The sequence below is a fragment of the Crocodylus siamensis genome, chromosome 4 (genome assembly GCF_052110815.1).
Source record: "Crocodylus siamensis isolate JL-2025a chromosome 4, ASM5211081v1, whole genome shotgun sequence".
In the NCBI taxonomy this organism is placed as follows: domain Eukaryota; kingdom Metazoa; phylum Chordata; order Crocodylia; family Crocodylidae; genus Crocodylus; species Crocodylus siamensis.
The window spans coordinates 167259094-167284137 of NC_143398.1; the positions used below are offsets into that span (position 1 = coordinate 167259094).

The window sequence follows — 25044 nt, forward strand, 5'->3', positions numbered from 1 at the left end:
TGCTTTGGTACTCACACTGGCACATGAAGCAGCTCTGACCTCCTCTCCTTCCCTCAACACACCCTCACCTGAAGTGCAGTCAGTAAAACTTGTGTCTGGCTTTAGGATGGCAGTTGGCCTTGCCAAGCTAGTCAGTTACACCCAAATCTTTGGAGGAGGGTGTCCAACAATCACACGTCTGCTGCCCAGGCTTAGAGCATGTTTAGCTTTTCACTACATTGAAGGAATATAAAGAGGGTTGTATGAAAAGGGACAACTGGGTTTCACTTTGTTCCTGTTTTAAGGAATTAGGAAGCGAAGCACAGCACAAAGGGAAACAACTGTTTGCTCTTTTCCAGCTTTAAAAAGTGACTCAGAAGTTTAAAAAAGCCTCTTGTAGCCTGTTAACGGGGAGCAGAATAGCTATATTGTTTATTTCACACTCCCTCATTCCTCTGATGGTTTTCTAGTCACCCCCGTGGCATTTTGCTTTTACTTACAGCACTTACCATCAGACTCCAGGCAAGAACAGATAAAAAATCCTTTCTGTTCAGGGTGGTCTCTTCTCCTGAACCCCTCCCCTAGGGTGAGCAGTTGGATAAAGGAGAGCATCTGTGCTTATTTCAGGGGCAGGGCAAATGCTAATGGAGGTTCAACATTGCTGGAGACCCTTTATGTTAAAATCGAAGGTGCTGGTACAACCAGGATGGCTGGTCTATTCCATAAGGGGGGCAGTCAGGAAGGCCAAGGTGGAGATGGAACTGGGATTAGCTACCAGGATCAAGGACAACAAGAAGTCCTTTTTTAAATACATAGGGGGCAAAAAGAAGGTAGCGGGTAACGTGGGGCCCCTGCAAGACACACTAGGAAATTTGGTCGTCATACCAGATGACAAAGCTAACCTATTTAATGACTTCTTTGCCTCCGCTTTCCTGAGCAGGGACCAGATCAGCCCCCGCACTGGGCCCCCCTCAGGCCTAGGCCATGCGTCAGAGAGGATGTAGTCAGGGAACTTCTGGAGGGACTGGACGTATTTAAATCAGCTGGTCCAGACAATCTGCACCCCCGAGTGCTGAGGGAATTAGCTGAGGTCATTGCAGGACCCCTGGCATGGCTTTACGAGCACTCGTGGTGCTCTGGTGTGGTGCCAGAGGACTGGAAGAGGGCCAACGTGGTCCCCATCTTCAAAAAAGGGAGGAAGGAGGACCCGGGGAACTATTGGCCAGTTAGTCTTACCTCGGTCCTGGGCAAGCTTTTTGAGAGAATTATTCTGGCACATGTCCACGAGGGGCCAGCAGGGGAGATTATGCTTAAGGGGAACCAGCACGGGTTCATTAGAAGCAGGTCCTGTCAGACCAACCTGGTGGCCTTCTACAACCAGGTCACCAAATCCTTAGGTGCAGGGGTAGCAGTGGACGTAGTCTTTCTGGACTTTCAGAAGGCCTTCAACACTGTCTCTCACCCCGTTCTCATTAAAAAACTGGGGGACTGTCGACACCCACACAGTCAAATGGGTTGCCAACTGGTTAGAGGGCCGCATCCAGAGAGTGGTGGTGGACGGGTCATTTTCGACCTGGAGGGATGTGGGCAGTGAGATCCCCCAGGGCTCGGTCCTCGGGCCCGCACTGTTCAACATTTTCATCAGTGACTTGGATGAGGGGGTAAAAAGCACCCTGTTCAAATTTGCTGATGACACTAAGATGTGGGGGGATGTGGGCATGCTAGAAGGAAGGAATAGGTTGCAATCGGACCTAGACAGCTTACAGGGGTGGGCGGATGAGAATAGGATGGGATTCAACACCGACAAGTGCAAGGTGATGCACCTGGGGAGGAAGAACCGGCACCATACCTACAGGCTGGGGAACTCCCTTCTCGTCAGTGCAGAGGCAGAAAAGGATCTTGGAGCCATCATTGATGCCAAGATGAACATGGGCCAGCAGTATGGGGATGCAGTCAGGAAAGCCAGCCGTACCTTGTCCTGCATCCACAGATGCATCTCAAGCAGGTCCAGGGAGGTGATCCTCCCCCTGTGTGGCACTGGTCAGGCCGCAGCTGGAGTACTGCATCCAGTTCTGGGCGCCGCACTTTAGGAGGGATGTGGACGACATGGAGAGGGTCCAGAGGAGGGCCACTCACATGATCGGGGGCAGCAGGGCAGGCCCTACAAGGAGAGGCTACGGGACCTGAACCTGTTCAGCCTCCACAAGAGAAGGCTGTGGGGGAATCTAGTGGCCTGTTACAAACTGGTTGGAGGGACCAGCAGGCACTGGGGGAGTCCCTGTTTCCCCGAGCACTGCCAGGAGTGACGAGAAATAACGGTCACAAGCTGGCAGAGGGTAGATTCAGGCTAGACATCAAGAGATGCTACTTCTCTGTCAGAGCAGCTAGGATCTGGAACTAACGTCCAAGCGAAGTGGTGCCGGCTCCTACCCTGGGGGTCTTTAAGACAAGGCTAGACAATCACCTTTCTGGTCGTTTGACCCCAGTACCCTTTCCTGCCATGGCAGGGGATTGAACTTGATGATCTGCTCAGGTCCCTTCCAGCCCTACTAACTATGAAACTATAATGGAGTCAAATGCACTGTGCCTTTAAGAGGCATGTGGAATGTGTTACTGTTTCTTCATCAGATGGCAAAACAAAAAAATTAAATTAGAAGGAATAAAAGGAGGGGCTCTGGCTGAGGATGCATGGGAGAAAGGGGAGAAATGGCAGTGAGGAAATTCCAAGCATTTGATTAGCAGAGTATGTAGAAAGATGGACTCAAATTCTTTCAAAATATCTATCTGTCATTGGGAGGGTGCTCTTAGTTCTCTTCTTTGGCATTGGTAACTACTTCTCAAGGCTGACAAGACACCCATGGCCTTTCTTCCACTATTTTGATTTCCAAGATACTCTTGCAGGCAGCTCAGAGTTTCTTTTTTTAGTACTGTGTTGCACTTTTAGCTACATGGATTATCTCCATGTCATCCCCTAAGAGCTCCAATTACAAATTCAGGGACCCCTATTGGTGAAAGTGATGCCAAGTTGCTCAAGTTAGCCAAAACCCATCATGACTCCAGCTGTTATCCAACTTTTTGCAGGGCAAAAGGAATACAGGTCTTCCTATGTCATGCCCCTAAGAAGGTTTCAACATATGTTTCCCACTAGGGACCTTCAAATGCTTCCTATCCATAAAAAAAGATTTCCTGCTGCAGGGAGAAAGCTGAGCACTGTTTGCAGTAGGACCAGCTTTCAGTGGGGTCTAATCCTGCTCCCACTGAAATCAGTGGCAAAACCATTAGTGTCCACTGAGCAGAATCCAGAATTCTTAAGGGACCAGAAGATAAATCCATTTATGTAGCTCAATGACTTGAGTCTTAGAAGTGTCTGTGAGGCCTGCTGTAATAATAAGCATGGCTGATTACCACGGAGGTACATTTGTTTGATTAAGAAAAGAGGCTGGGGTCAGATTCTCAGTTGATGTGAATCAGTGTCATTCCTTGGATTTACATGGATGCAGCAGCTGAGAATCTGGAGCATGTGGATTTTGCAGTCACTAAATAAATAATTAGAAGAGGTCAGTTTGGAAATCATAGGGCTCCACTCTGTATTTCTCTCTTCCTGCCTTTGCTTACATGGGCTCCCCTGTTTTTTTTTGTGTAGGCAAAGTTTGCTGGTTCCACCCTTGAATATTGTAAATAAATATATGTATCGCAACCCCATATTGCTAACAACACATACAGATATAACAAAATGGGAAGAATGTTTTTAATGTAACTTTTACAATTGTGGTCTTGTGCAGACTGGGCCATGAAAAGCCATGAACAGAAATTCACTTTTGTTTATGGTCTGGCACCCATTTTGTTTTCAGGGTCACAAGTGCTGCTACACTTGGGTTGCAAACACTGCAAGGGAAGGCTTACTTGTTTCAAAGCTTTTCAGTGGGAGAATGTTTGTATTGCTCTGAGGTTTCATAAGAGCTCATTTTATAGGAAAAACAAATGTTGGGCCATATTTAAGCACAGTGAACTTTACTGTTCCTGTGTTTTTCCCAGGGGATCTTTAGAGGGTAATCCTTTTTACTTCAGCCGTGAGAACTTGGCCACTAGGACCGCAAACCTGAAGTTGATAAGAGGTTTGTCATTAATTTCATTGGAGGAGTTTTGTGCTCAGTCCTGGACACTCATGCTCTCATACTGAATGAATAGTATCTTACATTATAAGGAGATTTGTTGAAGGATATATGAGTAGATACATTTCCCTAGGAGCACACCAGGAGCCAAACTGTGACTGACAATACAGTTCCTGAATCTCCCCATGCTAAATGGGACAGAGGGGTATGAAATCTCAGCCAGCCCTGTATCTGGTTTAGGTCACTTCACCTGAAACAAGAGCCAGGCTGTGCAAACTACTCCCCATACATGAGAGACAGAGTAGCAGCCTCTCCAAAGGAGTTCCCTACTCTATACACCAGTAGGATGTGGGCAGCCTGGGCAGTGCAGCTAATGAGTCCTTATGACTCTCAGTATTGCATAGTTGCATAACCAGGGTCACAATCTGTCCCTAAATAATAGGCAAAACTTCTAATAAATTCCAGGGAAGTGGGGCTGGGCTAATATTCCTTTCATGCCTTATACATGGATCTTTGCCTTCCTTTCACACTCCTTATCCAGTTTTTATATTTAAATGTGTATATCATACAGGTTGCCTGCAAAACTGGGCTAGAGTATTCTGTGGTAAACAAAGAGCTTTATTTTAAATGTTAGGTAGCAGACTGGATCACTGCATAGATTCATCACAGTGAGTCAATGGCTGGGTGAGTCAATGGCCTAGGACTAGATTTTGAGAAGTGTGTACACCTGTTGTGCGTGAACAAAACTGGATATGCAGGTCATGCACTTGAGGCCTTTATTTGGCTGATGGATGGCTTTAATTGTGCATATATAGAAGCATACAGATTGGGGTATGATGCAGCATATACAGGCTCATACAAAAGCATGTGCAGTTGCTCTTGGTTTGTAGATGGGTCTTAGACAATATTAAGAAGATCATTTATCATAAACAGCAGGCTCTAATTATTGCTTGATTATCAGAGATCCACAGACCTAGTTTGAAATCACTGGGAGCGGCAGTTGCTCAGCACTGACTGCTGAAAATGTAAGACTTAGGAGAAATTGCAGTAATGAACCTGAATGTTTTCTGGGTTCTAAAGATTAAATCAAGGGTTTGATTTTTTTGTGTAGGGATGGACAGCTGTGCCTTCTTATTGACTAATTTAGAGAATAAACTGGTGGTGAGTTGCCTAGCTAATTAACACATAATCAAATTTAGGAGATTCTCCTGCAGTAATAGTCATCCAGCTATTATAAATATTAGCTTTATTGAGAATTGATTTGCCTTTATAAATAAAGGTCTCTCATTGTGATACAGGAGACCTGTCACTGACAACACGGAAGCTATAGCTTTGTACGCACTGGCTGCTTGTGATTGATCAATATTAGGACTGTTTGAATAATTATTTTTTTGGTTCATCGGCCAGATGGAACAAATGAAAAAAACTGTTTGAATTAAACTGAATTTCAGGGTTTTCATTTCTCTCTTGCTGAAGTGACAACTCTAAAAATGTTTCATGTCAAATATCATGTTCCATGCCCCCAGAATGAAACATTTCCTTTCTGGCATATATAAGAGAAGTAAAGGAGAAGGTAGCCCAAGTCCACAAACATGCCACTGCAGGCAGAAGTATCAGCCTCTTCTGTCCACTAGCACAGTATTAGAGCACTGAGCCTGGATGACCTAGGTGCAATGCCCTCCTCTGCTGGAGAAGCTCTGTACCTGCATCTTTCAGGAAAAGTGCCCTTAACCACCAAGCTAGAAGCTGTTTTGGGACAGAATGCTCTCAGTCCCTGTTGTTGGAGGTAAAGCTCAAAGAGCAGAAGAGTGGGAGTCTTTCTGTGCTCTGGTGGTTTAGATACTGTCTGAGGGAGGGTGGAAAGTAGACTTCTTGGGTTCCAGCCCCTGAGCCAGCAAATGTTTAATTATTTATGGAAAGTAAAACAATGTCAATGAGCAATTTTGAGACCACCACCTCCCACCCCAACCTAGCCTGCAGTCAATCTGCTAAGACACTGTCCTGGAGATGTGGGTTCAGATTTCCTTAGGCAGAGGAAGGAGCTGAATCTAGATTTCCCCCATCCTTTTGTGGGTGCTTTAACCCATGGGCCATTGGATTACAAGAGAAGACGATTGTGTTACCACTGGCAGGCTGGTGAATCTAGCCCCCAATTTTTTTCTTCATCTGAAACTATTAGGAGCCTTCAGCCTGGTTTGCAAGTAGTTTGGGGATGATCAAAACCACAATTTTTACAGAAATCACCACTTGCCAAAAATGTTTACCTGGCTCTTATCCACATACTCTTATGGCCCTCATCACCTTAATATCTGACCAATGAAAAAAAAATAATTTTAGCTTCTAACACCCTGTGAGATGGGGAAGTATTGGAGGGTAAAGCATGAGTATATCAAAAGACTTTCCCAAAGTGATACAGTAAATTATTAGCACAACTGGGAGCTGACCTACAAGTCTGCTGAACCACAGCCTGGTGACCTATCAGCTAGGCCAGAGGTCAGCAATTGTTTTCAGGGAGGCAGTGCTTTAATGGAGTTTAACTTTGAGTACAGGCCACTTCCAACTTGGCTTGGGCCACAGCTGCAGTCACCACTCCCCCCAGCGGCTAGTTCTCTCTACCTGTGTGGGCAAAGTCCCCTACCAAAGCCCCCACACTGCTGGAAGCTCCTGAAGCCCCATGGCTCTGTGAGCCACATAAAGATCTGGCCTGCATGCTTAGGTTGTTAACATCTGCACTCAACCATCCTTTTTGCCAAGAAACAGGAAGACTAGGAAATACCAGTTGTGAATATGACACAGTTATGGAAAAGACAAACAGCAAAAAGTTCTGCAATTGGCAGATGGGAAATGAGGACCCAAAGGAGAAAAGTAATATTTTGGCTTTAACAAACATAAGGCAAGTGTGGTTAGATGTGGTGCTTTCACTGAAAGACACAGAGGATCCAGTTATATAATAGGAAGTGCAGTGACCTAAGGAAGAGATGTAGGTGAATGCAATTCAGCATAGATCCCTCATAAGAGTAGCAGTTATAAGTCATCAATGTTCAGTGAACAGGAAAGTCTAGGCCTTTGACTGAAATCTTAGTAATTGCTTGTGTACATCCTACACAACGTGTTTCATTGGAAAACTTCCAGATGTGCTGCTGAGACCATTCAGTGAAGCTGTTTTTCCTGGGAGCCAATTGTGATATATACAGGAACCAAGTATAGATAGATTGACCTTGTGAGAGAAGGTGCTGTATTGACACATGATTTAAGCATGACCTGAATTGTGAGGCTGCATCTCCTGCTGCACCTAATACTCTTTCAGCTGGTTTGCCAGTAGGAGGGGAAGGAACTAGCCAAAAAAAAGAGTGCATTGGCCAGATGGTTTGTTTGGAGGCTCAGCCATGTGATTTATCGGGGGCTCACTAAGGTGCACATACAATTGATTCTGCTATTATCTGGATGGTGATGGTTGCATGTTCACACTGCTCTTGCTCTACAAAATCCAGATGTACTCATAAATCTCTATGTGAAGTGGGAGATGCACCAGTTGCAGAAACAGCAGTAGGCTAAAATGTCTGAACAGGTTTGTCTTGCACTCCTCTGAGCTGGCCTTTTGAACCTTTGATGCCCATTCTGTGGAACAGTTATCCACTGTGTCATTAGCAAGAACAGATGCTTTGAAACAAAGAAAGTACCTAAAATGCATTTCTGACCCTGAAATAATCGACCGACTTATCTATGTAGTCTTTCTGTAAGTGTTTTAGGAACAGAAGTGGTAGCTTTCAGGTGTTTTCTCTGCACTACAAGCTTCCATTAACCATATCAAAAATATAAACTGTTGGAATGACTAGGGCCAGACATGCTGTTTCAGCGGTTAGGTCTGCAGTGGCCTTGTTTTGTCAGTCTCAGCAAATTCACAAGGTTTTTCGGCAGTATCCTGCTGGGCATCAGTGATCCACCAAGTTTACATTTGCATGACACAGCGAGTAATGTCTGCCTTTGCTTAACCAGTATCTCTAAGCACTGTTATGAAGCACAGAAATATTTCCCACCAAAACCCCATTGCTAATTGCAGGTGGGCACTTGGTTTAATTATCCAGAGAATGAGCCCACCTGCTGATTGTACTTGATATTGACCAAAAATATCAAGAGGCAAGCAAGAAGCCCTTATGAACACCGGGAGCATAGTGTTTCAGCAGGCTACAACAACTCTAAAAGACTTTGTGTTGAAGGGTTATTGGACTGTTTTTGGCAGTAGTTCAGAAGTTTCTTTGATTCCCCAGACTGATGGAAATGGGAACAAATTCAGCTCTGGTGTAAGCAAATATAATTCTACTGAAGTGGTGCTTTGACTAGAGCTGGAGTCTTCCCTGTACAGTGTTGGAGTGATGTACAGATCAGCCATGTGTCTGTGTACCTGTGTATGCAGGTACCCAAAACAAGGTGCATGTGCCCTGTGTTTATTCAGCTACCAGTTCAGAGCCTTTGACCCTCTTCAAAGCCATTAGTGGGAGGTGGGAGTGCTCAACCCCTCACTCAGTCAAACCACTTTTAATAATAACTGACCACTGGCTTTTGCTATAGGAATCTGAGTTTGCTACACAGTAATGCTCAGAGACCCCATTTAGCACTGAGGTCTTGCACTAGACACTGCAATACATAGGAGTACATCCCTGCACAGACAAGCTTACAATCCAAGGTCCCATTTCTGCAGTCAGATTTGTTCAGACAATCCCACTTTTGCAAAGAGCCATGTTGACTTCAGTAGGTCTCCCTGGAGGTTCTCTTGACAATATCAAAGCCTAAGAAGAGATGACAAGCAACGCACAGAGGATGAGGATACAATGAAATATATATTATTTTGGCAGAGTGCTAAAACTTTAGAAACCTGACTGGTGTTTGTATTCTTGACTGGATAACTTGCCTGAGAAGCAGTTTTAGCTTCAAAATAATTGTACTCTTGCTGTTTGTTTTTTGCTTTTGAGTTTGTTTGTTTTTTCTTCTTCTTTTGAAGAAACTGGTAGTGAATAACAGAGAGAGAATTTTAATTCAGAAGACCTTGGTGGCTTATTATACATTATCACTGCTTATGCATGAGATACAGCTTGTTCTTTTTTCTTCCTCTGCTTGTTTATCTCCCTCATCTCCTCCTCCACTACCGCCATTCTGAGCTGAATCATGAGAACTCTCCTCTATTAGAAAATGTCATGGTACCTTTTCAAGTGATTCATTCAAGCAGGAGTGGGCAAACACTCTTTGATCTTTTGGATACTGATGCTTGTTTGCACTGATGTGGGCAAAAGCCTAAGTCTTTTTTCACTAGGGGCCATAAAATATTACTCTAGTGTTACATGAGCTAATAGGCTCCTGTTCATCCCTGGTGTATAACTCCAGGGAAGTTAGTGGGATTTTACAAGAACCTGACGTGTCTCCATTATCTTTTGATCATGTGCCTGAGGAGTACGCAAGGGTTTATTATTTTGCACACACAAATTTGATTTTAACTTAATTTGAGTGAGGCAGCAACTTTCTGCCTTCTGCTCTTTTGGAATCTGAGCTTTGTAAACTTCCAGGTGTAATTTGGGGACTTATTTGATGTGTTTTTCAAAGTGCTTAGGGTTGACCCAACTCTTTTCCTACTAATGTCAGTGGTAAAACTTCAGTGAGACAGAATAAAGTCAATGCAGATTTCTCATCAAAATCCTACCCATTAAGGTCGAGGGTGATGCGACAGCAGAACTGGAATAGGAAGAGAAAACTACAGATCTCTGGGTATAATGTTAAGTTAGCAATACCCGTCCCTATGGTACTGAAAAAACAGAGACAGAGGCTATCACATGGGATACTAAAAACATATGGAGTTCCAATAACCAGGAATAGCCATGTTCATGCTTCTATAGGACAACAAGAGACCTGACAGATGGTGTGCAATCGTATCAGTATGGTGAGCCATCATATCAGTAACTGTCCCTTTAAATATAGTGGACCTTGCAGTCCTTCTATGGCATTTATTTTAATGTATCCAATTAAATAAAGATTGAGTCATCTAGATTAACACAGCCATGTGCCATGCCAGTGTATGTAACAATAGTTTTTCACTGAAACTATTCATAGTACTGCACTGGCCTTTCCCAGTTCAGTCACAACTGTGGACTTCATTTGAGTGATCAAGTACAGCTGGTACCAGTGCCCGTTCCTCCTCTTCAGGAATTGTCCAGACTAGAGGTGCACTCATATTTTGGTTGCATATCGGATCAGGTTTTTTTTTTTGGTTGGTATAGCTGATAATGTCACCGATAAATACAATAGGCCTTCTGATTGGGGCCCCTGGATGCCGCATGCATGCAAGCAGCTGCATGCAGAGCAGCGCCCTGCAGGTAATTCTGTGAAGGGGGAGGTGTTGGGGGAGGCAAGGGGTATGTGGGGGTGGAGATGGGAGGGAGGAAGTGGGACAGGGGCTGGGGGCACTGCCAGGGCAGTGAATGGGACCCAGGACAGAAAGCAGGACAGAGCCACAGGCGGGTTGTCCAGAGGGCATGGGGGGTGGGGTGGAGAGGGGCTCCCTGCCTCAGGGGAAGCATGGTGGTGGAGCATGTGTGCCCCCTCCCTCCCTCCCTCTCTCCCCCTGATCTGTGCATGGGATGGATGTACATTGCTCATTGCAGGCTTGAGGCTCTCTACTCTGCCGCCTCTCCCTCGGGAGCCTCATGCTGGTTACACATCCCCTGCCTGCCTGGCAGCAGTGGTGGTGGTGAGTTGTGCCTCCTGCTGGGTAGACAGGGCATGCAAGGCTGGTATGGGGCCCTGGGGCAAAGGCATCAGAGCATAAAACCCCGAGCCCACAGCAGGCAGCCCATATCTGCCTTCACCCTGCCTGGCTCTGCTCCAGTTAAAGGTATTCCTATGCTTAAAAATGGCGGTGGCAGCACTTGAACTAAAGCTCATTTGACAAGCTTTAGTTCAAGTGCTGCCATCACCATTTTTAAGTACCAGGATGCTGATTCCCTGGATGAGCCACCGCAGCAATGTCCTGCTCTCTGCCCTGGCCCCAGGTCCCTGGCTGGGCAGTGCCCACAGTCCCTGCCCCCGCCCCACTCCCTCCCTCATTGTGGAGGCCTCGATCTGCCCCCCCACACATACCCCTTCTCCTCTACAGATTTACCTTAAAGGAGCTGCTCTCCACACTGCCCAACTGCATTCCTGTATATCAGTTATCGGATCGGTATCGTCCGATATGGCTGGTTAATAATCGACTATCAGTATCAGCCAAGAAAATCTTTAGCAGTGCATCCCTAGGCCAAATGTGCAGTTACATTCTGGAAAGAGATTTTCTTAAGAAAGAAACGTACCTCTTTACCCAGTGCTCCTGCTCCTAATGGGCATTTGTACACATGCTTGTGCCACAGCACCAGGTGCTTTTAAAAGTGCCCAGCGCTGCAGCGCATGCAGTTGTATAAGTGGTGAAATGCACATCAGCACTGAGAAAACAGCAGCAACGTACTTTTGAAACAAAACACATTGGTGGTGTTTTAGTTCACAAGTGCACCGCCACCATTTTCTGCACGCTGTTTTCACCACATCAGCTTGTGTGTGGAGCAGAGTGTATTAATCGAGTCTTTTCGGATGCACCGGATCTCTGGTATGTCCTGGCATGAAGATGTATGTGTATAAATGCCCAGTGTTTCTATCTGCATCATCTTCATTTATTTAAAACACAAAAACCTGTTCATTCTCCTGTTTGCACTTCTGGCCCAATCCAGCTACACTATGGAAAAAATCAAAAGCAGGGCTTCATTTTACCTTGCATATTATCAACAAAATTGTCAGCTATGTTCTGATTGCAGAGTATTTACCACTGGTGATGAAAAGAGACAGAAAGAACAGAGCTTAATATCCAGATCCTAGGAGGAGTTTGTAGCTCTGGTAGTTAAAAAAATCAGCTTCAGACTTGTAAGCTGAGCTAATTGCAGGCAGAATAAATATGAACCCCCCACAATGTCATTATTACAGTCAGTTTTTCTGACTATAACTGCACTTGAACTTGTCCTAATTATGTCAATCTTTGGCTTATGCTTTCCAATTCCATTATCAGTATCTTACCACACCATAGCTGCTGGTGAAAAAGACATCTATCTCCCTTACTGCTCCATCTCAGGCTATGTAATATCCTTCTTTATGTATTTCTCTTTCAGACACTAGTCTCCACAGAAGTACTGAGGTTGTGCTTGATACAGCACAGGCTTTTTCGCTCCCTGTAAATATCTCTTGAATTATCCGGTTTGCTTGGGATGCACATTCGCGGCAGGGATGAGTTTATCTCGGTCTCTTCACAAAGGCAGAATCGTTTCACGGAATTCTGCTCTCTCGACTCCTTCTGTTATTAGTGGCTTTCATTCCACATGTCACAACTATCCCAGCACTATGAACAAAGTTTTCCCTCCCTTTCCTTTCCTACCGTTTCCTACATCCTTCTGGCAGCTTCTGTCCTGTTCATATCCTTCTGTGAAACAGCAATGAATGAATACTCAGTGGTGTCTTGCTTTATTTTTAGAACTAAAAACTACTCTTGGTATTTTTCCAGGAAAACATGTTGTGAACCCTGTGAAGCCATGTTCTGAGCTTGTCCATGCTGGATACATGGACCAAACTGGCAGATTCATCCTTTTTGCCAATTGTTTTTTGTTAGGCACCAGTCAAAATTAAGTTGAATACTCGCATTCCAAATATTTAGAAAAGAAGTCCCAGCCTGGGGTTGTGTTTGGAGTGAAGTATGAAGTTCATTGTCTCTGTACAGCAGATTACAATAGACTCAGTGTATGTTTTAAATCTCCAAGCAATATTCAAAAAGGGCATTCACGATATAGGTGCCAAGGAACAGCAGCCCCCATGAAGTACAGTGTCAGCTTCTGCCTTGTGGAAGAACTGGCAGAGGAAGCATCAAACAAAGATAAAACTATAGGTTTTATTTTCAAACCTGGGTACCTAACTAGGGAACCCAGCTCTGTTTCTGGGTATGCAAATCAACATGGGTTACTTTAGTACCTATTTTACAGGGTTTTTTTCCCACTTGAACATCCAAATATAAAACTACGGGTGACATTCTCTTCTTTCCTGATCATCTAAATGTTCAGATTTGGATATCTGTATGGTCATCAAAGTCCCCAAAATACCATTTAGCAAAGGTGGCCAGTGTGTGAGCATAATCCACATGTGGCCAGTGCATGGGCATGGTCCATGCATCTAGGACTATGTCTGCAGGAACAGAATGCCAACCTGTGCATAAGTGGCACTTTGAGGTCTTAGACAACCATATAGATGATGCAATTTGCTCAGCAATTTGCTCAGCAGTTGCCTAGAAATGAACAGAATGCCACTCAGGGAGCCAGAACTTAACTATTCAGGTTTGAAAAGCTAAACTGGTAGAAACATAAGGTGCTCTTATAAGATAAATGCCAAGTTCCCTGCTCCCTCAAGCTCTCCAGTTATGTGCTGGATGAGCTTAGTAAAATGCCATTTCTGAACTTGCTGTAAAGAGAGGTAGTTAGCTGTGCTAGTCTAAGCTTGTTGTCTAGCTGAGCGCTAGGTATGTGTGCAGAAGACTCATGGCAAATGCTAGTAGGAAATCTGATGAGTTTCCTTCTTTTTTTCCTTGACCAGATGGTAAGGATTACTTGTGGCTGCAGAGCAGCGGAAGGAGAGAAGGCCGACATGCCCGGCTCATCAGCCCCCCAGTCTACTTGCCCAGGAGTGCCACGTGCATGGTGTTCCAGTATCAATCATCGGGTGGGAATGGGGTAATGCTGCAGGTGTGGCGGGAAGCAAGCCAGGAGAATAAACCATTGTGGGTCATCACAGAAGACCATGGGGAAGAATGGAGAGAAGGACGAATCATTCTGCCAAGCTATGACATGGTGTATCAGGTAAGATGATAAAGGGAGGCTTGTTCTGAGCTTCGAGTGGATTTTACTGATACTTATTTCAATATTTCAAAGCGCTGTGCCCATTCATCATTAGGGAGCATGGCTGAGTGAGGCTGTTTTCATTGTGTTTCTCATGTTACTATAGTAACTAAATGACACTGTTTGTTATTCAGAACGTGCCTATCTTTATACACAGACTTAGGTCTTTGTTCATACTGTTACCTTTTATATTCCTTAACTCTTCCCTTTACAAATATTTTTCCTCCATTTTCATTTAGATGATTATCAGGTAATCTGACAAGAGACACAAAACCCTAAGGAACAAACACAAACAAATCCTGCAATCAGGAAGGTGGGAAGGTGGGAGGGAGGGAGTCCAGTTTTAAAGAAAGAATGCAGGGAAAGAAACCAAACAACACTTTCCTGACCTTGGCTTCAAGTTGTGCGTGTGAGGAGGAGGGGAGAAATCTGGTCTTTTTGTCAAGCTAGTGGTCAGACTGCTGAGACAAGAACAGAAAGCTGAATTCAAGTAGACACTGAATAATCCCACTGCCATTTTGTCACAATGGAAGCAGAATTAGTCCCACGGAGAAGACCTGTATACCCTGTCTGGTGAAATCAGTGCACTTAGAAACCTCTCCAATGCTCCCAGTTCCCCAGTGAGAAGATAAAGAGAGGTTTGTGCATGGAGAGTTGGCAGGACTGGGCTCTCTCAATGTATTAAATTCCTCCCTAGCCAAAAAGCTGCTACATCTGGCTAATAAGACAAGCCAGGGCTCAGCCTGCTTGCCAGACAATATATGCTGCCTATTATTACTTACTTATGAGCATTGTCACTGTCCAAAATGAAGGAAAACAAGGTCCTTGCCCCATAGAACTTACAAGCTAATGGTTTGATACTGAAGAAGCCTTTATAGTTACAAAATTTCTGTTGACCTCTGTGGGAGCTTTGCACATGCAAAGACTGCAGAATTGGGTTTTAACTTAGCAATTGAAAGGGAGTGAGCCAACAGAAATAAAACAAAAGTCTTTACCCCAATACTGCTGGATCTATATTACAGTGTTCAGGTGTATGTTTGGCTTTTTAGCCAAATGCCAATATATATAATGACTTACAGATCAGGTATTTTATATATTGCTTTGTTCATTTATAAGTGATACACAGGCCTTAATAAACTCACAGATGAATTACTGAGAGAGTGGAATATTTTCACTTGGCATTTTTCATAGCTGAATAGTGTATTTTTTATTTTGCTAAGTGATGAAATAGGCTTACATGTGCTTATCTCTTGCAGCATTTTAATACCTATTGCATGAGATCAGTGGAAACAGCACTTCAGACTTACTGCAGGGTCTAACTTCATTTTCATGGACTAATTCTGGTGCCTGTATTAACATAATGGGGCATATCCTCAGCTGGTATAAATCAGTATCGCTCCGTTGGCTTTAAAAGGACTATGCCAGTTTACCCAAGGTGACAAACTGGCCCACTCTACATACTAGAAATCCATATTAATTGACTGGTTTCATTCACTAAAACAGGGATTTTCTTTGAAAAAAACAACAGTTGCGAACGTAGCACTGGGCTAGATGATAAACTGCTTCATGAGGTTTATCGAGTCCCTCATTAGATAGACCTTTCATAGCTGAGGGGAATTTTGCCTTAGGATTATAGGAAAGTAGAACTGGAAGGGGAATCACAACGTCATCTAGTCCAGTCCCCTACTCAAGGCAGCATCTGAAGTTTAGATACTAAACCATCCCGGCCAATTGTGAATCCAACATGCTCTTGGAAATTGCCAATGATGGAGATTCCACAGTTTCTGTATGCAGCCTTTTCCAATGTTTGACCACCCTCATAGTCACAAAGTTCCTCCTAATTAATCTCAAACCTAAATTTCCTCTGCTTCAATTTGAAGCCATTACTCCTAGTCCTGTCCCCTATGGCCATAGGAAACCCCCCATCTCCATCCTCTCTGAAATTGCCCTTTGGGTATTTGATGACTATTCTCAAATTCTCCCTCAGTCTACTCTTCTCCAAACTAAATAGCCCTTGCCCTTTCTGTCTTTCCTCATAAGACTTGCTTCCCAGGCCCCTAATCATTTCTATTCCTCTATGCTTGGCTCTTTCCAAACTGTCCACATCCTGTTTGAAGTCTGGGGCCCAAAACTGGACACATTGGACTGGACTGGTATTTCAAGTGAGGCCTCACCAGTGCTACATAGAGAAGAAGAATCACTTCCCTTGATTTGCAAGTGACACTCCTATTAATACAGCCCAGTGTGTTGTCAGCTTTTTTGCAGCAATGGCACACTGTTGGCTCAAATTAATATACTATAGCCCCAGGTCCTTCTCTACAGTCCTACAGCCTTGCCATTTTCCAGTCTTTATTTGTGCCTGCCATTATTCCATCCCCAGTGCAGGCTTTGCACTTGTCCTTGTTGAATCGCATCTAATTGATTGCAGACCCTTTTTTTCAGTCAGTCCAGGTTATTCTGGATCCTAGCCCTGGCCTCCAGAGTGTCACAGCTCTATCCAGCTTGGTGCCATCTGCAAATTCCTCTCTGTTTATGACCAAGAAATCCCCCCTAGTTGGCCTGTCTACCATCTGTATCAAAAAGTTATCCCCAACACACTCCCAAGAATTTGTATGACTGCTTGTGTACTGCTGTGCACTTGAATAAGGATTGATAAGGAGACCAGTATTTAGCTCCTCCAGTGAGAACTAAAAGTGGGAAGCACATTTCATATCTTTTCTTGGACGGGACCAAGGGCTGTTTATGCTGTTTGGCAACTTAACGTTGACACAACTGTTCTGATTATTCATAGATCGTGTTTGAGGGTGTTATACACAAAGGATATTCAGGGGAGATTGCCATTGATGACATCCGGATAGCCACTGATGTCTCCCTGGAGAACTGCATGGGTATGTAAACATCAGTCTCTCATACTTAGTGATAGTAATGCCAGAGTGGACCTTTGTGACCATTGAGCCTGACCTACCTAGTAAAAGGCATAGTAATTCTCACCCAATGAATCCTGTATCCTCTCCTCCTGCACAAAGCTAAACAAGGACATGCAGTTGCATGCAGAAGGCCAGTTCATGAGAATCTTCGTATCTGAGATTCTGCCAAGGGATGACCTGAGCTATACTGAGTTTCTGAGTTTTAGCAGCATTTTTCGTGCTTCTGAAGGAAATTAAGGAAAACAGAGATTTTAAAATAGTCTGCAAGGACAGAAAGAGTGGTTATAAAGAGAATGGCAATGAATTATTCTGTGTCCACTGAAGAGTGGACAAGAAGTAATGGGCTTAGAGTACAACAAGGGAGGTTTAGGTTAGATATTAACACACACTTTCTAACTAAACAGGTGGCTATGCCCTGGAATCTGTTGCTAGCAGTTCTGAACTCTAAAGATATTCATGCTCCTGAGAGGCCACTCAACCCATACTGTGGTCATTAATAGTCTTTCTGCTGGAGCTGGCTGTGGCCTGAGTTGGGCACTTGGAAAGGCCCACTTCAGCAAGGTTACTTTCCTTACTTATCTTCACCTAAATGCATGTCCTTTAATTCAATGGACCTCCCCTTCTCTTTTTAAGGAGGCGTATCTCTGGGGTGAGAGAGAAATGAACCACATTATGACAGATGTTAGTCATGTCCCTTAATGCACTACTAGAAGGTACTCAGATGCTGCAGGTGATAAGGGAGTATTTGAATCTGTATAGAATAAAACAGCCCTGGAACAAAGGGCAAATGCCTGCCCTGGCAGGATTCTGAGTTCCAAGAGAGTGGGCCCCAATTTCTTTGAGGCTTTGTACTCTGCTGGCTATTTGCTGTCTTCTGTAGGCCAAAAGTGCTTATATTTCATATGTAAAATTCTGTGCATTAGCATTGCCAAACATGTTTTAATCTCATAAGTTCCATTGCATGAAAAAGAAATGTGGAAGATGAAGTATACTAATATACTTCAGTGTACTATATATGGGTGCCCACGCAGCAGTTGCGTTTGGGCTATTAGTAGGGTTGCAGTTGAGGGGCTTCTTGCAAGGGGAAGGAAATTAGGAGGCAGAATTGGGAGAACTGACACAAAGGTATACTGAAGTATACTAGTATACTAATATACTTAATATATTAATAATGTTTCCTTTATAACTTTTAAAGGTACTCAGACCAGCCTGTGCATGGTATTTTTTTTCCTCCTATATATAATGAAGTATGAATGTTAAAGAACAGTTTGTATATTTGAAAGCTCCATAAGATAGCCCTAAAATTGCTTCAAACTGTTGCACAGATTTACTTCTATCCTCCCATGAAGTTAAATCTGTACTTTGGAATAAGTATTGATATCTTGGTTGTGATGATGCCTGGCAGAGGGATTTAAAGGTGACTTTATCTGAAAACTTCCACGCAGTTTCAAATATAGAGTCATTTTTGATGCCACCACCACAACATGAAACAAAATATGTACATCACCATTCTCTCTTTGTCAGGACCAGAAAAATAACTAGGTAAGGTAGTAAGATGCTGGTTTTAAAATGTAATCCTGGGAAATAATCTGATTCCTTTTCAGCCTGAGAAGAACTCCGATAACTCACAGTAATTTTTTTCTTTGGACAAATTTGTCATCCATGTTCTGAACTTGAGTGATGATTTCATAGCACTCTGTACAACCAGTCTGGTTGTGTGACTCACGGCAGTAATGCAGAAGTAATCTAAAAATAAGCAGAAGTCTATTACTTCTGTGAGAAAGTAATCAGTAATAAGCACTGATTATTGCTTTTCAGATCCAGTAATTTGTAACAGATTACTTCTTCAAAGTATCTTCAAAAATCAGTCTGCTTTGTTTATTGGAGCTGAGAGGCAGACTGATGCATGGTTAGCACCCCATGAAAATATTGAAATTAGAGATAAGCTACAACTGACGCTCAAGATTTGAATATCTCTGATTTTTTTTAGGGTCTTTCAGAATCCAAACACAAATTTAAATTTAAATTTTTCAACATGCAATGAGTAACACTAAGCTTCTCAGTCCAAACACGCTGAGCTTGGGACATACTTTGCCCTGAAATCTGAATCTAAATGCTGACTTTTCAGCCCAGGCCAGCCTTTGACTGAAAGGTGGGACTCTCCGGCTCCTTGCAAGACTGTGAAATACCCTCTGCTGCTTTCGCTAAGTTCAGGCTCCCCATGTAGTCTCAGGGTTTATAGATGCCCATATCTGACCTAAGGATGTATCAACAAAAATCTACTAGAGAAGTGGTTTTCAACCTTTTTTCATTTGCAGACCCCTAAAAAAGTTCGAATGGAGGTGTGGACACCTTTGAATTGTAAGTGTGGGTATGCACATACTTTTGACTGATTATAGTCATCTTTCACAAATCCCTTAGACATAGTCTGCAGACCCCAGATTAAAAACCATTGTACTAGAGAGTCATCAGATACACTCTTTTATTGGTTTCAGACATTCTCTCCTCTAAAACCAAAATATGTTTTCCCTTGCAGAACCCATCACAGCTTTCCCAGGTGAGAACTACTACATTCCAGGTAAAACTGCATTTACTTTAGTAATTTTTTTCTGCTGGCATGGTTTAATTTTTTATTTTCATTTTTTAAATTAGTGTGACTGGATAAGAATAACATGTATTCTTTTTAGAGAAATGGCAAATGTGATATGGTTTCCCAACAGTAGAGGGCACTACCCTGTGTATTCATCTTGAGGGGCAGGGATTTTGCTGCCTGTTGTTTAATTAAAGTTAGGAGACCTGTTACTGAGAAAAATAAAAGCCATATGAAATGCTCTGCTTTGTTAGGAGCAACACAGCCTAGCCTAAAAAGTAGGACTGAAGTGCAAAGGAAAACCATTAACAGTTTAACCACAAAATCAGTAGCAAGTTAGAAGTGAAATGAAGTGCAATGACTTGTTTTGGCTTGAAGATGGTTTTTTTCCAGCTTACGGGTGCCCATGCAGCAGTTATGCCTGGGCTATTAGTAGGGTTGCAATCGAGGGCCTCCTTGAAAGGGGAAGGAAATTAGGAGGCAGAATTGAGAGAACTGACACAAAGAGTTTTGAAGTTGATATTCGATAGAAGGGAAACAAGGTGAAATGGTGCATTTAATAGCTTAACACCAATCTGAAGAATAGAAAATGGCATTTCTCTAGTAAAACCTTTTCTCATGTTTACAGAGGGAAAACAGAAACAGGGGGATTCAGAAAGTTTTCCTTACTTATTAAACTGGTTTTTGATTCATGGGGGTGAGGAGGCTGGGAAGGGTGCCAGTTTTTTATAATGAGAAAGAGCAAGCCACCTTCCTTTGGAGAGAGATGTATTTTCCATTGCTTCTGTTGTATATCTGTCCAGTAGTGTATCTGTAGTTTTTAAACTTCAAAGCAGGGATCTGTAGCTGTAAAAAGTCTGTTGGAAAAATACCCCTTTCGTTTCGTCTCCTAGCTTTTTGCATTGTGTTGCTGGTGTGTTGTTAAAAGTTGTTGGTTTTCACTCCAGAACTGTCTTTAAGTTGTTAGCAATAAAAGTGGTGCACTCAACATTAACATTAACTTTATAGGTACAGTGATACTCTGAATGGCAGCATTCTATGAATGTTGAGTTGCTTCTTCATATCCATCCTTCTATGGAGACTAACAGCATTGGTGAAAAGCCTCTGTCGTATTCTACACTTATAGTTTATAGCCTTGTAACCTCAAATGATTTAAATGATTTCTCTATAATCATCCCTCACCAAAGCTCTGCCAACAGTCTGTGTTTCGTATCATGAAGGACACTACCCTCGTGCCTGTCACTGGAATAGGGGATTGACCCATCTTTGTCTGGGACCTTCCTCTTGGTCCTCACGTTCAGTCTACATGGAAGTCTTGCAAATCCGTTCTGTGTAATCTAACTTATGACATCTCCTCCCCATTCAAAGAGCTAAAAATTTTCTTCAGGCTCTTATCTTGTTTCTTGATTACTATCATCTTGTTTTCTGATTACTGCAGAATCCTTTGCTGCTGGTAATCATCCAGACTATTGCTATGAAGTTCACTTTCTTAGCCTGTCGTTTTGACCATGTCACCCTTCTATATGCATTGCTCTACTGGCTCCCCATTCCCAGTCCATCAAATATAATGGTGATCTTCACTTCTAGAGTCCTTTACAGCCTACCCCCATCTGCCCATCAGTGCTCATTCAGAAGTGAGAGGGTGATTCCTGCTTCTAATCAGCCCGTGATCTTAGCCTCCTTTGCTTGCTTGTTTGATGTACAAACATTACCTCTGTGCTTTCTCCCATAGGTTTGGGAGGAATTCCCTGTAAACATGTACAAAGCAATCCTGTTGTCCTCCTTTAAATTCTTCTCTAAAACTCTCCTTTGTTCTGATACCTACAGAACAGCTGTCATACCAAGACCACAGTTTACAGTACTGACTAATACTCTCTAATTGTTTCCTTGTCCTTCCTTCTCTGTCTGCATCCGCCTATTTATTGTCTCACGTCTTATTCTTCAGTCAAACTCCCTGGGACAGGCACCCTCTTTTTGCTTGTACATCACAGATTTTCTGAGACATGCAAGAGCTTTGGGTTGACAATTAGTCTCAAGAAGACTGTGATCATGTACCAATGGGTGGATGAACCAATACCTGACATCCCTTTGGAGGGTAAATCTCTTGGTGTTGTAAATCTCAACAGCTTTTGCCACTTGGGTTCTATGATCAGCAGGAATCTTGACCTTCGGACTAAGCTAAATAATAGAATTGGAAAAAAAGCTAAGAATTTTGGACTATTACAGCAACATGCGTGGAATAACAGCAGACTATCAACTAAGGTGAATATGCGAATCTTTGAGACTTGTATGTTGTCATCTCTGCTTTATGGTTCAGAAATGTGGGCCACATATGCTAGGCACATCAAGAGACTGAACAGCTTCCACATGAGATGCCTGCATAAGCTCCTGAAAATAAAGTGGGAAGACAAAATACCAAACAGAGGTGCTGAAGCACACAGGACTGACAAGCCTAGAAACCACTATCAACAAGAGGCGGTTGCCATGTCAGGAGAATGAGAGACTGTATCCCCAAAAATATTTTGTACAGCAAGATTTGAGACGGTTCTAGAAAGTGGGGTTGCCATGGCATGTGCAAAAACAATGTGAAGTCCTTCAACATCAATGTAGAAAGCTGGGAGGAGTGTACAGAATCCCGTCCGATCTCGAGAGAACATCTGACACTGGGTACAGCACAACATGAAGCTGCTTTGATCAAGAGGATGGAAGCAATACAACAAAGAAGAAAGCAGGGTGCTGTAAACTTGGACTCCAACTCAGACAGTACATGGATCTGACCCCACTCCAGTCAGTGGCAAAACTCCAATAGGTCTGTGGTAGGAAAGAGATGAGCGGAGCCTACCAAAAGGGGATAAAGAAATCAGGTCTCCAAATGGAGCAGAAAGGAAAGCATGAAGAAGTGGTTATGGATTAAGGGCAAAGATGGATTGAGGGGAGCCAAGGAAAGCAGAGACAGAGAGAAGAGGGAGGTGGTATGGGGAAATTTGATGGAAAGAACAGCAAGGCAGTAACAAAGGAAAGGGATGGAACTGGGATGTGAGAAACTGGGGTTGCGGGAAGATGAGGAGGAGATAATATTTGAGGGGAAAGAAAAATGAGGGTGAAGAGAAGATAATACACTGAAGGACCAAAGAGAGAGATGAGAGAAGAGACAGAGTGACTAAGCATGAAGTGAAGGAAGAGAGACTGGGGAAAAGAGAGACAACAAGGAAAGCAATGGAGGAGAGGAAAAGAACTTGTGGAGATGACATCAGAAACCAGAAAAACAGAAAAGGGGAAGATGGATGAGAGAAGGCAGAAACACACAGTACTCCAGATGAGGCCTAACCAATGCCAGGTAAAGAGGCACTGTCCCCTTCCATCCCTTGTACTGAAAGCTTCTATTGATACACCCCAAATCTGCATTTGTTTTGGGGGTTTTGTTTGCTTGATTTTTATTTTTTATTAACTCTCATTCTTTTAAAGCCAGTATCATGATTTATTGATTTATTTATTGGGGTGGGAGGACAGGAGAGGGGAGTAATGGAGCTTATCATGTATGAACTGTTAGGGTTGCTAACACTGGGAGAGTGAGTTGAAGCCAGGCAGCCCCAACATGTTACAGGCGCAGGATTTGGCAGGGACATCATTCTCAGGATGATGGTGGACTGCAGCTGGGTCTTCTAACTGATTGTTCTGTCCCAGAGTGAGGAAAATACTAGTATTTCATTTCTCCCTTTCCCTCACCCCATGTTCACTTACACCATTTTGTTTAAAGCAACTCTTCACAGTAAATCCCATGGAAGCTATTTTCCCCACAGGCACAACAGCAGTAGTTTTTGCTTTGTACAGATAAAACTGTGCCTGTGGAACCTGAAAGTAAAAAAGCTCATCAGGATAGCGTGGTTAAACCTCATATGTGCTGAGAGGTATCATTTACAGCTGGGCTGAGTGGAGGGGCCTTCAGTGCAAGTCTGGAGCAGGAGTCATGGTTGTGGCCTAGTTTCATAGCAAGATGCTTTAATGCAGTGGTTTTCAAATTGTTCCATGGAGCCCTGGGGTTCCACGATAGGTCATCAGAGGTTCTGCAAAGAGACTGGGAGCAATGGCAGAGCAGGTTGAGAGGCAGTGCACCACCATTGCTGGCCCAGGTCACCTGGTTCTACATCAGTCTTTAGGTTAGGGGTAGGGGCTCCGCAGCAGACAAAGTGATATAAAAGGGTTCCATGACTTCAGGGAGTGTGAAAGCCACTGCCTTAGTTTGAATGGCTGTGCCATTAAACCATGGTCCTGTGCAAACTAGGGGTCTCTGAACGCCGTGTCCATCTTGATGTTGAGAACAGCCACACAGATGAAGATAAACCACTACATGCTTAGACCTGTAGTCTGTGCCGGTCCCATCTCTGTTTCAAGGGTAAGGACAGCTGGAATCAACATGTTCTTTCATGAATTCCTTAGTCTCTTGGCAGCCTGCAAAGGGAGTTCTCAGTGGAACAAAGTTCACGCTCCCCTAGATTAAGATCCCTTTAACAGAAAACTGTGCTTGCTTGAAGGGGAAGTTTAAAAAGAGAGTTTAGAAATAAAACTGTGTGGGTGGAATAACTTACATCTTAAGTATGTTGAGCTTTTATGAGACCAATTGAGTGCGCTTAAACAATGCCACATGTAAAATTGGAAGCATCTTACCTTTCTGAAAAAATCATAACAGGATCTAATAGCTGGAAGCTGGAGCTAGAAATAAGGTGCACATTTTTAGTGTGGTAATTAAGTATTAGAACAAGTATTTCTGTGGATGCAATGGATTCTCCATCACTTGATGCCTTAGACTGGATATCTTTCCAGAACAGAAGAAACATTTTCGTGGGCAATTATGGACTTGATGCAGAAATTGCTTGGTGAAATGTTGTGGCTTTCTGGGTAAATGATCTGTGTAACTTATGAAAAATCTAGCCACACTGACATCATTTCCAGTGATTTCGAAGAGGTGCGTGATCTTTGTGATTATGGCAAAAGAAAGCAGACAGCATTTCAGGAGTTGCAGAAAAAGTATTTTCTTTTATGACCCCTGATGATTTTTGTTCTTGCCAGTCTTTAGCCCTGAAAATGATCTGTGTGGGTGCAGGGTGTCAGGAGTATTCTGTGTGGCTAGGACACAAGTGTAGTGCACCCACATGAAGATTCACAGTTCCTGTGCTCTGAGTCAAACATCCCATTATGTGCATCCTAAGTTATGCAAGAAACAAAGTGCCAACAAGCCTGACAAAAACAGAAAGAGGTGCTTTTTTTTAAGACTGTGTCTTGAATGAATGAATGAATGAAAGGAGAGAATATGGTGTGTATGGCTGAAAGCAAGAGAGACTGGAAAAGTGATTAAGATGGATTTTTTTTCCTCTTAAGTAGAGAACTTTTTTGTATATGAAAGAAAATTTCCATAGAACCTAGAGCCAGTAAAAACAGAGCGAATAGCATCAGTATTCAGTACAGTGTGGATTGATGGCTATTTTTAGCCATCA

General features: G+C 43.3%; 1 protein-coding gene across 5 annotated transcripts in view; it reads left to right on the forward strand.

Annotated features, from left to right (window-relative positions):
* Positions 1–25044, forward strand: part of NRP2 (neuropilin 2) — a 133527-nt gene that overhangs the window by 81454 nt on the left and 27029 nt on the right. For 3 of the 5 annotated variants that reach the window (XM_090044810.1, XM_090044812.1, XM_090044813.1), the window contains exons 13-15: positions 13734–13996; positions 16827–16923; positions 19499–19519. In XM_090044810.1, the coding sequence (XP_089900936.1) occupies positions 13734–13996; positions 16827–16923; positions 19499–19519 (381 nt within the window). Of the gene's footprint in view, positions 1–13733; positions 13997–16826; positions 16924–19498; positions 19541–25044 lie in introns of all 5 variants that reach the window. The other 2 variants (XM_090044809.1, XM_090044811.1) reach the window with 1 other exon arrangement.